The sequence below is a fragment of the Chiloscyllium plagiosum genome, unplaced genomic scaffold (assembly GCF_037043375.1).
Source record: "Chiloscyllium plagiosum isolate Xiang-an unplaced genomic scaffold, Cpla_swu_hap1 HiC_scaffold_21, whole genome shotgun sequence".
In the NCBI taxonomy this organism is placed as follows: domain Eukaryota; kingdom Metazoa; phylum Chordata; class Chondrichthyes; order Orectolobiformes; family Hemiscylliidae; genus Chiloscyllium; species Chiloscyllium plagiosum.
Genome location: NW_028270159.1, coordinates 10,849,794 through 10,865,666, shown reverse-complemented (window position 1 = coordinate 10,865,666; position 15,873 = coordinate 10,849,794). Strand labels below are relative to the sequence as shown.

Below are 15,873 nucleotides of genomic sequence, written 5' to 3'. Positions count from 1 at the left end.
AGGCTGCTTCTATTGTTCCAGCTTTGTAAAAAAGAAACCCAGGGCTACACCAGATGTTTATCTTCTCATAGACTGCTCATCACCAGTCCTCCAATCTCTCTCTGAAAGAAACGATGACAAAACGCACCTCTTAAAGACATAGTATCGTCACAATACAGACTAAGTAAGACTGGAACACTGCCTGGAAGAGTTGGGGAGGGGAGCAAAGTCCATTTGAACTTTTCAAAGGCAATTGGGTGTATACCTGAAGAAGAGCAATTTGCAGATTTATGGGAGAAAAGCAGGGATGTGGAACTCACTTGGACTGCTTCTTCCAAGGGCTGGCAAATATCAAGATGCAGTGGAAATGCTCATCTGCTGTAAGATTCTCCGACTTGGTGGAAGATTGGGGAGCTGTGATCTGTTCATTAGTTTGGCAGCAGCAATTCTGGTGCTGAAACAGGAGTCATTAGGAGGGTGAATAAAGATAGTTATTTTCTCTGTGCTGCAATCAATGAAAAGACTTGCTGGTCTTTGAGTTCTGTTTTAATAAGGTGTGTACAGAGTAGACATAAAGTTGACCAGTCTTCCATTTCTGTTCCCCATCATCTTATAAAAGGACATCTCTAAACCACATGCCCAAGTAATATGGGCATTGTGAAGTAAAGTGCGGGTCATTTACAGGCACTTGTAGAACAAAAGAGGCCATCATTCGATAGTGTCTGCACTATCCTCTTTGAGAGGCCATTTGGATTAGAATCATAGAATCTCTACAGTGTGGAAGCAGGCCATTTTGCCCAATGAATTCACACTAACCCTCCAAAGAGCATCCCACCCAGACCCACCCTCTCCCCATCCCTGCAACTCTGAATCTCCCAAGGCTAATCCATCTAGCCTGGACACTCTGGGCAATTTAGCACAGCCAGTCTACCTAACCTGCACATCTTTGGACTGTGGGAGGAAACTGGAGCACGCGGAGGAAATCCACACAGACATGGGGATAATGTGCAAACTCTACACAGACAGTTGCCCAAGGCTGGAATCGAACTCTAGACCCTGGCACTCTGAGGCAGCAGTGTTAACCGCTGAGCCACTGTGCCACCCTAAACCCATTCCCTTTGCTCAGTTTCCCTGCAATTTTACACTTTTTATAGTTACCCAATTCCTGTTTAAATGTCACAATTGAGATGACATCCACCTCCATTTCAAACATAAATCAGACTACTATCATCTCCTTTCCAGTACTTTTGCATTAAATTTGTGTCATCTGGTTATCAAACCAAAAAGTGAACAATTTTCATGAAAGCCCCCACAGACCTGAGCTCATGCTGATTTTTCAACTATCTTTTGGGAAATATAAGAGAGTGGCTCAGCATTGGTGAGCTGTCTCCTTTCCTTCCTTCCCTCTGATGGAATAACCCAACTACCATCAGTGTCAGGAGAGTGATCAGGTCCTGTCCCTCAATCCCATTGTAGTAGGGAAGATTACACATTTTAATCTCTTTGCATTTCAGAAATGAGATGGAAGAACATGGATTCTCATGAATAAAAACCGAAAGAACTGCGGATGTTGTGAATCAGAAACAAAAACAGAAATTGCTGGAAAAGCTCAGCAGGTCTGGCAGCATCCGTGGAGAGAAATCAGAGTTAGTGCTTCGCGTCTGTTCTGAGGAAGGGTCACTTGACCCAAGACGTTAACTCTGATTTCTCTCCATAGATGCTGCCAAATCTGTTGAACCTTTCCACAGAGTCTTGAGAGTTTGAGACCATTTAAATTAAACACTCAAAATAGAACTTGAAATTTATGGGCCAGAATTAATGAAAACTGAAATTTATGCAAGATGATTTCAATTGTAAAGCATTTTAAATGTTCAGTTGAAAGTGCTTGAGTGAATCACAAATGCTGGACTGTTCATTAATCTAATGGTGGGCGGCACGGTGGCACAGTGGTTAGCACTGCTGCCTCACAGCGCCAGAGACCCGGGTTCAATTCCCACCTCAGGCGACTGACTGTGTGGAGTTTGCACATTCTCTCCGTGTCTGCGTAGGTTTCCTCCGGGTGCTCCGCTTTCCTCCCACTACCCAAAAATGTGCAGGTTAGGTGAATTGGCCATGCTAAATTGCCGTAGTGTTAGGTGAAGGGGTGAATGTAGGGGAATGGATCTGGGTGGGTTGCGCATTGGTGTGGACTTGTTGGGCTGAAGGGCCTGTTTCCACACTGTAAGTAATCTAATCTAATCTAAGTTTGGTGTAATAATGAGGGGCTAACATTGGGTTTCATTAGATGGTTGGATGTATATTTGGTCTACATATGCTTTCCCCAGTGCTGATAACTGTTCATATATATTTTATGGTTCAAGACAATATAATAGCAGACTCTCTGAAAATGAAATTTGTCTGATTATTAAAAATCACACAACACCTGATGAAGAAGTGGCGCTCCAAAAGCTAGTGTGCTTACAATTAAACCTGTTGGACTATAACCTGGTGTTGTGTGATCTTTAGCTTTGTACACCCCAGTCCAACACCGACATCTCCAAATCATGTCTGATTATTGTGATTGTTAGAATATTTTCTCTAGGGGGCGCTGCTGTTAAATGCTTTCAAACAAGTTACTTTTCAGATTTTAAAAAGTCACAGTCGTACTTTAAAATAAATATATTAACCGGTTATTGCAACACTTGTTTATAAATGCTCAATTTAAGATGATAGTTAGCAAATGGTAGAAAATATTTCACCATTGGCAAAGCTGAGAGTGATGCAGAGGTTGTGAAATATCTGATGGATCAGATTCAAGTGTTTGAGAGATCAAGTCATCGTGGCTTTAACATTTTTCAATTATTTTTTTCAGCGTCTTTCAATAGCAAAAGAATTTGGGGATAAAGCAGCTGAGAGAAGAGCTTACAGTAACCTTGGGAACGCGCACATATTTTTGGGAAAATTTGACATGGCTGCTGAATATTACAAGTAAGATTTAATTGCTCTTGACAAACAAAGACCCTTGATCCTGATCTGCTCTTCAGTTAGATTGTGGCTGTATCTTAACTCTATCTGCCTTGTTTAGTTTCATAATCCGTAGAACCCTGATAAAAATCTACGTTTCCGTTTTGAAACGATCTGTTAAAAGGCAGTTTTTTTTGAGGGAAGGGTTCTGGATTTCCAGCACTCTTTGTGTGAAAATGTACTATTATCCCTGTAAAGTCACCCAAGATTATGTCCTGTTGTTCTGGACTTACTCCACCCCGGCAGAGGAATTAGTTTTTCTTTCTTTGTTCCATTTTATATATCGCTGCTCAATCACCACCACGCTATCTTCAAAAGAAGGCAAACATAGTTTGTACGACCTGTCCTTGTAATTTATCCATTTTAACCTGATTTAATGGAACCAAATATTTTGAATTCGAAGGGAATTTTCAAGCAGAACAGTTTCTGGAACAGGAAGATTTTGAAATGGGTAATACCGTCAATTTTAACATGTGGGAAAAGTCCTTATTGCTCGTAAGTGAGTACTGTAGTAGTAAACTGGTTGCATTTTTAAAGAGTTTGCAAAGTAACTAAACATCAAAGACAGCTAGCTCACAAGAACATGAGGGGCTCTCAGGCAACAATTGGTTTGACAGAGGAGGCTGAGGCTCTGTCAGAAACTTTGGAGGTTTTTGAAACTTTGCCTTGTTTGGGAACACTAAGCACTTTGGGGAAGGAATTCCACAGTGCCAAATAGTTGAAAGTCAACTCTTGATGGTCAAAAGGCAGGTTAAAATGGATAAATTACAAGGATAGGTTGTACAAACTATGTTTGCCTTCTTTTGAAGATAGCGTGGAAGTTGCAGGAAAAAAACTGTGACAAGTCTTGTAAAAGTAGTCACACTCCCAATGCAAAGTTCAGTTATACAGGGCGTTGATAAGACCACATATGAAGTACTCTGTACCATATCGATCTCCTTATTTGAGGAAGGATGGAAATGTGTTGGAAACAGTTCAGAAGTGGGCTTACAAGACTAATAGCTGGGATTGGATTTAGTGGAATAACATTGCACAGCCTAGGATGATATCTGCTTCGGTTGAGAAAAGTGAGAGCTGACTTAATTGGGACATGGAAGATCCTGAGGGTGCGTGTGAAAAGGATGTTTCCTCACATAGAAGATTTTAGAACTTGGGGTCTCTCATTTTTTTTAAAAAAATCAGGTGGTTACTCATTTAACGCAGAAAAGGACAACTTTTTTCTGAGTCTCCTAAGATTTAGAATTCTCTTCCTCAAATGTTGGTGGAAACAGAGTCCTTCAATAGGTAGATATATTCCTGATCAGCAAAAAGATAAAAGATTATTGGGAATAGATGGGAATGTGAGTAATGAGTCCTTCGACTTATTGAATGGTGGACCAAACCGAGAGGCCGAATGGCCTATTCCTGCTCCTGGTTTGGATGTTCGTTTGGAGGTTTCAGAAAAGTAATTGTGTAAGTGGTTACCAAGCTATGCTTAGTTAAGGGTTGAGGAAGTTCAAGGGCTGGAAGTTAATTTCACTTGACAGTGGGATAAGCACATTAAGGCATTTGACCCATCATGTCTATGTGTGCTGTCTGGGAGCACTATCCAGTTTGATCACTCCCCTATTCCTTCTGCATTGCATTGCAACTTTTTCCAATTTAAGTGTTTATCCAGTTCTTGAAAATTACTATTGAATCTGCTTTTGGCTTATGCCTTGCAGAACACACCAATTCACATTGTAATCTCACACCCTTCTACCTAGTTCCCTGGTCCTGCACGAGAAACTGTTTCTGTTTCCTCTATCAAACTGATCATTGAAAGACAATGATCAAGCCTCCAGTCACTCTCCTCTGCTTAATTGCCAACTTTGATGGCCTCTCCAACCTTAAAAAGGCTTTCACATCCTTTCCAAAGTGCAGTGACCAGAATGGTTTTGTACAGGTTTAACATATTGTTCTATTTTTGTACTCTTGTGTTTCTTTGGATAAAGCCAAAAATCCCACTTCCTTTGAAATGGGCTTCTTAACTCAACCTGCCATCATTAAGGATTTGCTTGCAAGTATCATTGTTTGAATAGAAGAGTGTATTGCTCACTGGAATGATGTCTGATTTGGAGGCAACCTGGCGTGCATGGCAGTTTCTTCAATGATTGAAATGAAAAAAGGATGGAGGGGGGAATGTGTTTTGAAACTGAATTTAGGGATCATTGTTGATGGAATGGATATGGATGTTCAGGTTCACCTGATTAGCCCTGCTGCCTCACAGCACCAGGGTCCCAGGTTCGATTCCAGCCTTGGGAGACTGTCTGTGTGGAGTTTGCGCATTCCCTGGGCGCTCCGGTTTCCTCCCACAGTCCAAAGATGTGCAGGTTAGGTGAATTGGCCATGCTAAATTGCCCATAGTGTTAGGTGGATTAGATTAGATTAGGTTCCCTACAGTGTGGAAACAGGCCCTTCGGCCCAACAAGTCCACACCGACCCTCTGAAGAGTAACCCACCCAGACCCATTTCCTTCTGACTCGTGCACCTAACACCTACGGGCAATTTAGCATTGCCAATTCACCTGACCTGCACATCTTTGGACTGTGGGAGGAAACCGGAGCACCCGGAGGAAACTCAAGCAGACACAGGGAGAATGTGCAAACTCCACACAGACAGTCACCCAAGGCTGGAATCAAACTTGGGACCCTGGTACTGTGAGGCAGCAGTGCTAACCACTGAGCTACCGTGCCACAAGAAATTTGGGATTATCCAATATTAAATGGTGGAGCAAAGCAGTCAAACAGCCTGGAAATATTTATAGATCAGGGCCTAAGAACAAATGGAACCATAGAATCCCTACAGTGTGAAAGCAGGCCATTTGGCCCATTGAATCCACAACAACCCTCCAAAAAGCATCTCACTCCCCTACCCAATCCCAATAATCTTGCATTTCCCATGGCTGTTCCAGCTCACTTGCACATCTAGTCTGGAAACTTTGGGCCAATTAGCATGACCAATCTACCTCCCCTGCACATCTTTGGACTGTGCGAGAGGAAACCGGAGCACCCAGAGAAAACCCACACAGACGGGGAGAACATGCAAGTTCCATACAGACAGTCACCCGAGGGCGGAATTGAACCTGGGTCTCTGGCACTCTGAGGCAGCAGTGCTAACCACTGAGCCACTCCGCCACCCCAAATAACGCCATCTGAACCATTGTGTTATTCTATTTTACCGATGATATTGATCTGAGAAGTCACTTATGTGGACATTGCACGTGCGGTTAGACCTCTTTATTAACAGAAGGAAGCCAACTTTATTGTAAGCACCTTTCATGCCCAGCAGATGCCTTGAAATCATTTTGAAGTGCGCAAACTGTCTAATGCAGGAATGCAGCAGCCAGTTTGTGCATTGTAAGCTCTCATAAATATTAATATGGTAATCTATTTTGTGATTTTCACTGAGGGACAGATGTTGGTCAGGGCACTGAGGCATTTCCCTGCTCTTTTTCAAATTTGCGCCACAAGATTTCTTGCATTCACCTGAGAGGAGGAACAGGGGCTGGGCTGTTACATCATATCTGAAAGGCTGCGTCTCAGAGCACTCGAGAATGCAGTGTTAAGTGTCAGCGGCTTGAGTCCTGAATTGAGATCTGAAGCTGTAACCTTATTCCCATGTGATGACTTACTGAGCCATAATTTGACACTGTCAAATCTAGTGAAAGAATGATATGATTAGTGTGGCAAAATGAAGTTTTGCCTGTGAGAATTGTGGCCAAAAAGGTTACTGTTAGCCTTGCCATCTGACAAAGTTGTTTTCCTACACTGTCCTTCTCATCACAGATTGGGTCATTGCATTTTTGTGTTGCAGCTGAGTTTCAGAATTCAGTTTGCAGCCATTCATAATGCACTCATTTTTTAAAATATAATTCCCTCCAAGGCATTTGTCGTTGAGCTTCCTGGAGAATTTGCGAATGTCATATTCCTCTTTTCCCAACACAACAGCCCAATTCAAAGACAATCAGCCTGAAAATGATCCTATTGGATTGCCAAGTTTTCCAAGAATATTTTCAGTTTTTACTTGAAAACAAGTAGCTTTTTAGCTGCTAGCTCTAGTCATAAATTTCCAATTTCCCACAAGACATAAAACTGCAGCTGTTTCCCAGAACGTAGCCATGTGGGTTAATAACTGCATAATAATCATAAGGTCATTTAAACAGGCTCCTGTCTCTGTACTTCGAAAAGCAGTCATTGTGTTGGAATGAATAACGATAGGCAGCGGTTTTGAAACCGTGTGTGAATCGTTTTGGCACATGATTACCTCCAGAAGGAGAACATTTAATGTGTATCCTATTATTAAGATTCATTATTGTCATGAACGTTATTGTAGTTAAAACCTGCATTCTCACTATATGGATTCTGAAGTGTTATATCTTCATTGATGGGAATTCTTCATGTAAACCTGTGATAAATTCTTTTAGTGGTTTCTTAGATGTACTGTGTCACACTGTATAAAGAAAATCATGATGTTTGATTCCTGGTGACCACAGAACAATGCAAACTTTAGCATGCATGTTTTAATGATGGCTCTTTAAAAAGGCTGCTTACTGGATGTATATCTTGAGTGATATTTGAATCACAAATTGCCAGTGGAGTTTGTACCTGAATACACTGCTTGCATTTGACACATTCCTTATATTCCGGGCAAAGTCAGAAATCACACAACACCAGGTTTTTGTCCAACAGGTTTCTTTGAAATCACAAGCTTTTGGAGCGCTGCTCCTTCATCGGGTGAAGTTAACTTCACCCGATGAAGGAGCAGCGTTTCGAAAGCTTTTGATTTTCGAGAAGCCTGTTGGACTATAATCTGGTGTCATGTGACTTCTGACTTTGCCCACCCCAGTCCAACACCAGCACTTCCACGTCATAGCCTTATGTTATGAGTAATGTAACTGTACAGTTTCTTCAGGATTTAGTTTATTTATCCACATTTTACAGTGGATGTACTCTGTACTCACTGCCCCTATACTTTGGCGAAGCTTGGAACCTCAGTACATGTTATGCAGTTGCAGTTTTAAGCAATGAACTGGTTTGTAATTGTGAAAGGCTGTGTGTGCCTTTGTTGAAGTGGTTTTCTCCTATTTTGGATTGAATCAATAGATATGCAGTGTTCTGAGGCAAGTGCAGCTCAACCTTTTAAATTACAGCTCTTAGAAATTGTGTTGTCTGGAAGTAACACCTATCTGAAATACTCACTTTGAAACTTGGCAGTTGTGAACTGGGAATCAACTCAGCATTAACTTAGCCCTAAGGCTGGAAGATTTGTCCTTTTTTTTTGCTGGAAAGGGTGGTATGATCTGCAACTCCTGTCAGATTATGTTTTTAATCTTATAGTCTTCTCAAAACATACTTTTCCAAGTGACATTATAATTTACCCTCCAACGTGAAGACAATTGATTTTGATTTCTGAATTATGCTGGTTCCCAAAGAGCAATCCCACCAGAAAAGCATGCATTCCTATAGCAACCAGCAGGTCTGCAGCATCTGTGGAGAGAAAATCAAGTTAATGCTTCAAGTCCAGTGACCCTTCATAACAATTTGAAACATTAGCTGTGCTTTCTTTTTCACAGAACTATTGAGTTTCTCCAGCAGTTTTGTTTTAGCTTCAGTTCTTTGTGTTTTATGTCAGTCTCATCCACCAGCTTTTAGATATGATGAAGCAGTGTTCAACCTGTACCATCCACTTCTCACAAACTGACCCGAGAAATGGTGATTCTGTGGTGTACATGTGTTAGGTGTATGAAGAAGAACCTTTTTTCGATTTCTCATTTGCCTTAAACCTGCACTGATCACATCCTTTGGATCTCTATTCGTAGTAATTACTCAAGACCAAACTTTTGATCAGCAGCAATGTCTGATTTTAAAATCCAATCAATTTCAGTGCTTTACTCAGCAAACATCATTGACAGTGAAATTACCTAGACCAGGTGCAACACTGTAATAAGGAACAGTCAGGAGAAGTTGTACAGATTAAGAAACATTGGACAAATTATGCCTTTCTCTTCAGAAACGAGGAAGTTGAAGAGTGAAAACAGAGATTTTCAAATGGTGGAATGGTTTGATAGAGTCAACACAATGGATATGTTCCCACTTGTGATCAGGTCCAGTTCTAGGCATACTGAATAAAAGATAGTCACGAGTAAATCACAAAAGGGAATTCAGAAGAAACACGTTTACCCAAAAAATAATTGGAAAATGAAACTTGTAATCAAAGTCAGCAGTTGAGGTGAATAGTTGATATGTACATCCAGCTGTTTGGATAGAAGATTGATGCCAATCAAGTCATGTTTTTGCGGTGTTAATTTGGGTAAAGTTTGATCTTTTTTGATAGTGCGAACAGACACCAAATTAAGAGGTTAAAATTCCCTGCCCAATTTAATTCCCTGTCCAGTGAAGCAGTTGAGGCTATCTTGTTGAATGCTTTTAAGGCGCAGATAGATTTTTGAACAGTAAAGGAATTAAGGATCATGGTGAGTAGGTGGGTAAGTGGAGGTGTGTCTAAGAAAAGATCAGCCGTGATCTTATTGATTGGAAGAGCAGTTATGAAAGGCCAGATGGCCTACTCCTGCACCTAGTTCTTATTTCATTGTGTCTTGAGGACAATGAGCTGTTGTTTAAAATGAGAGAAGAATGTGTATTCCAAGGAGCTTCGCAGTCAATAAGACACCTTTGACAAGTACTTCCTGTTCAATTTTTAAGGCAATTTGCATACCTTTATATCTAGAAATAATCATGCATTACTGTGGCCAAATTAGCATTTGTGAAATCAGCTGTCATTTGATTTAGATAATGAAATGCAGACCAGAAAAGGAAAATGTTCAGATGAGAAGCAACTAATTTATATACAAGTTGTACGCCAGCAAATGCCTCCTAGTGAGAGATATAATTGATATCGGAGCTTGTCACTTGTATGTCGTAGGTGGTATGTAAAAATGAGGCATATCTCCACGTATTACATTCAGACTTTAACCGATTTATGATACATCAGAATTAACCATAGTGTCATAGGAAATTAGGTACACAACCCCGGCTGAATTGCTAAGTGATGATTTGAATGGTTTGTTTGCAAGCAGAGCTTAATCTGTGTTCCATTGTAAGTGATCAAAAACCAAGATCATGAGTTTTTTTTACCCTTCACAGTTGTGAGTCTGAGGAAAATCTCTTCCCTAGAGAATGCCAGAGCTGTGAAATATTTTGAAGGCAAAGTTGGATATATTTGTGACTGGCAAAGGAGTTGCTGTCATGGCTGATGGGCATTTCAACTCCACTTACCCACACACTCCCCGTAGCCCTTAATTCCTTGCGAGATCAAGAATTTATCAATCTCTGCCTTGAAATTTTTTAATGTCCTGGCCTCCATTGCAAGCCGTGGCAATGAATTCCACAGGCCACCACTCTGTGGCTGAAGAAATGTCTTCTCATTTCTGTTCTATATTGATGCCCTCTAATTCTAAGGCTGTGCCCACTGCTCCTAGTCTCCCCAACTAATGGAAAAAACTTCCCAATGTCCACCCTTTCTAAGTTATGCATTATCTTGTAAGTTTCCATTAGATCTCCCCTCAATCTTCTAAACTTTAATGAGTACAATCCCAGGATCCTCAGCCGTTCATCGTATGTTAGGCCTACCATTCCAGGGATCTTCCATGTGAATCTCCGCTGGACACGTTCCAGTGCCAGTATGTCCTTCCTGAAGTGTGGGCCCAAAATTGGACACAGTATTCTAAATGGGGCCTAACTAGAACTTTATTAAGTCTCAGAAACACATCACTCCTTTTATATTCCATCCCTCTTGAGATAAATGACAACATTACATTTGCTTTCTTAATCACGGACTCAACCTGCAAGTTAACCTCGAGAGAATCCTGAACTAGCACTCCCAGATCCCTTTGTACATTGGCTTTATGAATTTTCTCACCGTTTAGAAAATAGTCCATGCCTGTATTCTTTTTTCCAAAGTGCAAGACCTTGCATTTGCTCACATTGAATTTTGTCAGCCATTTCCTGGAGCACTCTCCTAAACTGACTAAATCTTTCTGCAACCTCCCCACCTCCTCAGTACTACCTGCCTGTCCACTTAACTTCGTATCATCAGCAAACTGCGCCAGAATACCCCCAGTCCCTTCATCCAGATCATTAATGTGTAAAGTGAACAGCTGCTGCCCCAACCCTGAACCCTGCGAGACACCACTTGTCACCTACTGCCATTGCAAAAAAGAACCTTTTATCCCAACTCTCTGCCTTCTGTCAGACAGCCAATCCTCAATCCATGCCAATAGCTTACCTCGAACGCCAAAGGCCCTCACTTTACTCAGCAGTTTCCTCTGAGGCCTTTTGGAAATCCAGATAGATAACATGCACTGGGTTTCCCTGGTCTGACCTAACAGGTTAGAACCAGAATTCTAACACATTTATCAGGCATGACCTCCCCTTACTAAATCCATGCTGACTTGTTCTAATCTGACCCTGCACTTCCAAGAATTTAGAAATTTCATCTTTAATGATGGATTCCAGAATTTTACCAACAACCGAGGTTAGGCTAATCGGCCTATAATTTTCCGTCTTTTGTCTTGATCCTTTCTTGAACAAGGGGGTTACAACAGTGATTTTGCAATCATCTGGGATTTTCCCTGACTCCAGTGAATTTTGAAAGATCACAATGCTTCCACTATTTCCTAGCCACCTCCCTCAGACCTCGAGGATGTAGCCCATCAGGGCCAGGAGGTTTATCAATTTTTAGCCCTTTTAGCTTTCTAGCACTTTCTCTTTTGTAATGGCTACCATACTCAACTCTGCCCCCTGACTCTTCTTAATTGTTGGGATATTACTCATGGCTTCCACATTGAAGTACTTAAGTTCTTCAGCTATTTCCTTATCTCCCAGCACTAGCCTTCCTGCATCAATTTGGAGCGGCCCAATGTCTACTTTTGCCTCTCATTTGTTTCTTATGTATTCAAAGAAACTTTTACTATCATTTCTAATATTATTGGCTAGCCTACCTTCATATTTGATCCCCTCCTTCCTTATTTCTCTCTTTATTATCCTCTGTTTGTTTTCCCAGCCTTCTGATTTCCAGTGCTCTTAGCCACTTTATGGGCTCTCTCTTTGTCTTTGACACATTTCATGACTTCCTTTGTCAGCCATGGCTATCTAACTGCCCCACCTGCACCCCAGATGATCTTTCTTTTCTTAGGGGGATGAACCTCTGTACTGTGTCCTCAATTATACCCAGAAACTCCTGTCATTGTTGCTCTACTGTCCTCTCAGCTAAGCTCTGCTTCCAGTCAATTTTTGTCAGTTCCTCTCTCATGCCCCTGCAATTACCTTTATTTAAAATTAGATTCCCTACAGTGTGGAAACAGGCCCTTCGGCCCAACAAGTCCACACTGACCCTCCGAAGAGCAACCCACCCAGACCATTCCCCTACATTTTACCCCTTCAGCTAACACTGTGGGCAATTTAGCATGGCCATTTCACCTAATCTGCACATTTTTGGACTGTGGGAGGAAACCGGAGCACCCGGAGGAAACCCACGCAGACACGGGGAGAATGTGCAAACTCCACACAGACAGTTGTCTGAGGCCGGAATTGAACCCAGGTCTCTGGTGCTGTGAGGCAGCAGTGCTAACCACTGTAACATTATTACATCCAATTTTGCCTTCTCTCTTTCAAACTGCAGACTGAACTCTACCATATTGTGATTGCTGTCTCCTAAGTGTTCCCTTACTTTAACATCTTTTATAGAGTCTGGCTCATTACATAGCACTAAGTCCAGAATAGACTGCTCCCTTGTGGGGTCCAACACAAGCTGTTCCAAAAAGCCATCCTGTAAGCATTCCATGAATTCCCTTTCTTTGGATCTACTGGCAACATTATTCACCCAGTCTACCTGCATATTGAAGTTCCCCATGATCACTGTGACCTTGCCTTTCTGATATGCTCTATCTATTTCCTGGTACATCTTGTGCCGCTAGTCCTGACCACAGCTGGGCGGTCTGTACATAACTCCCTTTGTGGTTCTTCAACTCCACCCACCCAGATTCCACATCATCTAACACTGTCATTCAATGCCATAGATTTAATTTTATTCTTAACTAATAAGGCACCCCTACCCCCTCTGCTCACCTCCCTGTCTTTTCGATAAGTTGTAAATCCTTGGATGTTTAACTGCCAGTCCTGAACCCCCTGCAACCACGTCTATGTGATGCCTACCACATCATAATCATTCACGATGATTTGTGCCTTTAATTCAGCTACTTTGTTACAAATGCTACAAGGATTCAGGTAAAGCACCTTAATGCTAATTTTCTTACCCTCATGATTTCCAACATCTCTAGTAATATGTCCTAAGTTATTCTTCGTTTTTGCTTCATTCCTAATCTGCCTTGAACTTAAACCCTGCACACATGATAACCTGCTCTTATCTTTCGACTTGACTCCATACTCTTTCTCACTTTCCCTTTCCCTTCCCCGTGACTCTCAAGTTTAACGGCTTAGTGACTCCCCTATTTATCCTTTTCACTAGAACACTGGTTTTAGATTGGTTCAAGTGGAGACTGTCCCATTGGTACAGATCCCTCCCCCTCCAGTTCCAAAACTGATGCCACTTCTAAATCCAATATCAGCTGTCACCTTCAGAAATGGAGGATCAAGCTGAAGGGATTGACCTGTGCTTGGACAAATGTGCTTGACTTTACAGAAACATGCATCACCCATCTCCTGTGAAGGACTGGGGTATTTGTCCATGTGGCATTCCTCAAGATGCTATAGTTTCCTCCCACAGTCCAAATATGTACTGGTTAGGTGATTGGCCATGCTAAAATGTTCAGGGATGTGCAGGCTGGATGGGTCAGCCACAGGAAATGCATGGATAGAGGTGTGGGTCTGGGTGGGATGCTTTTTGAGAGCCAAAGTTGGCTAGATGGGCTGAATGGCCTGCTTCCATACTGTAGGGGTTCTGTTATATTGTTTTCATTCATAAAGTGGAATTCCAACTTCATCCAACATTGCCATCAAGAATGGACTTGTCATTGGCTGCCTCCAGAAGTTTGGTTCACTTCTTTAAAAATACACACTGGAATTCAATTCCAAAATGTTTGGTTGGCATCAGAAATTAGGCTTAATTAAATGTGCAACCCACAGTTGCATTGAAGTCAAGTGATAACATTTTTGTTCCCTTTTCTTCGCATCACCCTTTTTACTGCAGATAAATGCATTTTCAGAACTAGTTATTTAAAAAGCTTAGAAAAGAGCAAAGATGGTCATTGAACACAGCAGCAAGGAGGGGGTGGGGGAAGTTATGGTGGGTGTCATGGGATTGTAATTGAACTGTAATGCAGAGGCCCAGAGTAATGCTCCAGGGACGATGGTTTCAAATTCCTCCATGGCAGCTGGTGGAATATAAATCCCATTTATAAATCTGAGGTGTGAGCAATTTTCTGCAATGGTGCCATCTGTTGTTGTAAAAGCCCACTGGTTCATTCATGCTCTTTAGGGAAGGAAATTTGCAATCCTTGCTCAGTCTGGCCGACACATGACTCCAATGGTGCTGGAAAAGCACAGCAGGTCAGGCAGCATCCGAGGAGCAGGAAAATCAATGTTTCGGACAAAAGCCCTTCATCAGGAATGAGGCTGGGAGCCTCAGAGGTGGAGAGATAAATGGGAGGGGGTGGGGCTAGGAGGAAGGTAGCTGAGAGTGAGATAGGTGGATGGAGGTGGGGTTAATGGTGTTAGATCAGAGGGGAGGGTGGTGTGGATAGGTGGGGAGGAAGATTGACAGGTGGGCAGGTCTTGAGGTAAGTGCTGAGCTGGAAGCTGGGAACTGGGGTAAGGTGGGGTGGTGGCGGGGGAGGGGAATGAGGAAACTGGTGAAATCCACGTTGATGCCATGGGGTTGGAGAGTCCCGAGGCGGAAAATGAGGCGTTCTTCCTCCAGGTGTTGGGTGGTTATGGAGAGGCAATGGAGGCGGACCAGGAGCAGCATGTCCTTGGCGGAATGGGAGGGGGAGTTGAAGTCTTCTTCCATGGGGTGGTGGGCTTGGTTGACATTTTGGCATAAGTTCCCAAGTGTATTGTGGGATCATTTGTCAAATTTTAACACTGACAACATAAGTAGGTGTTAATCTCAATGTCCAAAAGTTAGCTCAGAGTCGCAGATTTTAAGAAGGTTATTCAAGTTGAAGAAAGAGCCAGGTGTGGGGAGACCGCAGAAATACAATGAAGAGAATTCCTGAGATGGGGCCTAACATGCTGGTGGAGGTTCTGGTCAAAAGGGAGCATCGAGAATCATGGAAGGACAAGTATCTGAGTCAAGAATGCATACATTTTGTCAGGTGGGGGGGCTTATGCATCCAATCTGTCACTGGTTTATGGAGATGTTTGCTCTTGGGAGCTCTTGCTCTCAATTGGAAGCATCAATTTGACATCTACACCAACATACTTTTGAATATATCCGCTAGATCACTGCACAGACGTCTCTGTTCCAGTTGCAGATGCCCCATTTGTTCAGCCTTTCCTGATGCTTGTGCATTGAGGGTCAGTTAGCTCAGTGTCTGGACAACTGGTTTGCAATACAGTGTGGGTTCAATTACTAAAGCGGCTGAGGTTACCATCAAGGAATCTCTGTCTCAACTTCTCCCCTCACTTGAAGTGTGGTGACCCTTGGGTTAAACCACTGCCTGTCATCTCTTTCTAATCAGGGAACAGCCCTACCATCTGGTAAGACTATGGTGACTTTACTTTTAACTGGTAACACTGAGAGAGGATTGACAGCAGGTTGGTGACTTGCCTGAGCAGTGATGGTAGGAGAGAGAATGAACAGAACCAGGGATCGATGAAGTTTAATGTAAATGTTTCCATCTGACTTAAAAAC

The 15,873-nt window shown here is 42.3% G+C and overlaps 1 protein-coding gene across 8 annotated transcripts in view; it reads left to right on the top strand.

Annotated features, from left to right (window-relative positions):
• The window catches only part of gpsm1b (G protein signaling modulator 1b), a 255,633-nt gene that overhangs the window by 117,051 nt on the left and 122,709 nt on the right, over positions 1-15,873 (top strand). For all 8 annotated transcript variants that reach the window (XM_087998244.1, XM_087998247.1, XM_087998246.1 and 5 more), the window contains one exon: positions 2,831-2,946. In XM_087998244.1, the coding sequence (XP_087854370.1) occupies positions 2,831-2,946 (116 nt within the window). The remainder of the gene's footprint in view (positions 1-2,830; positions 2,947-15,873) is intronic.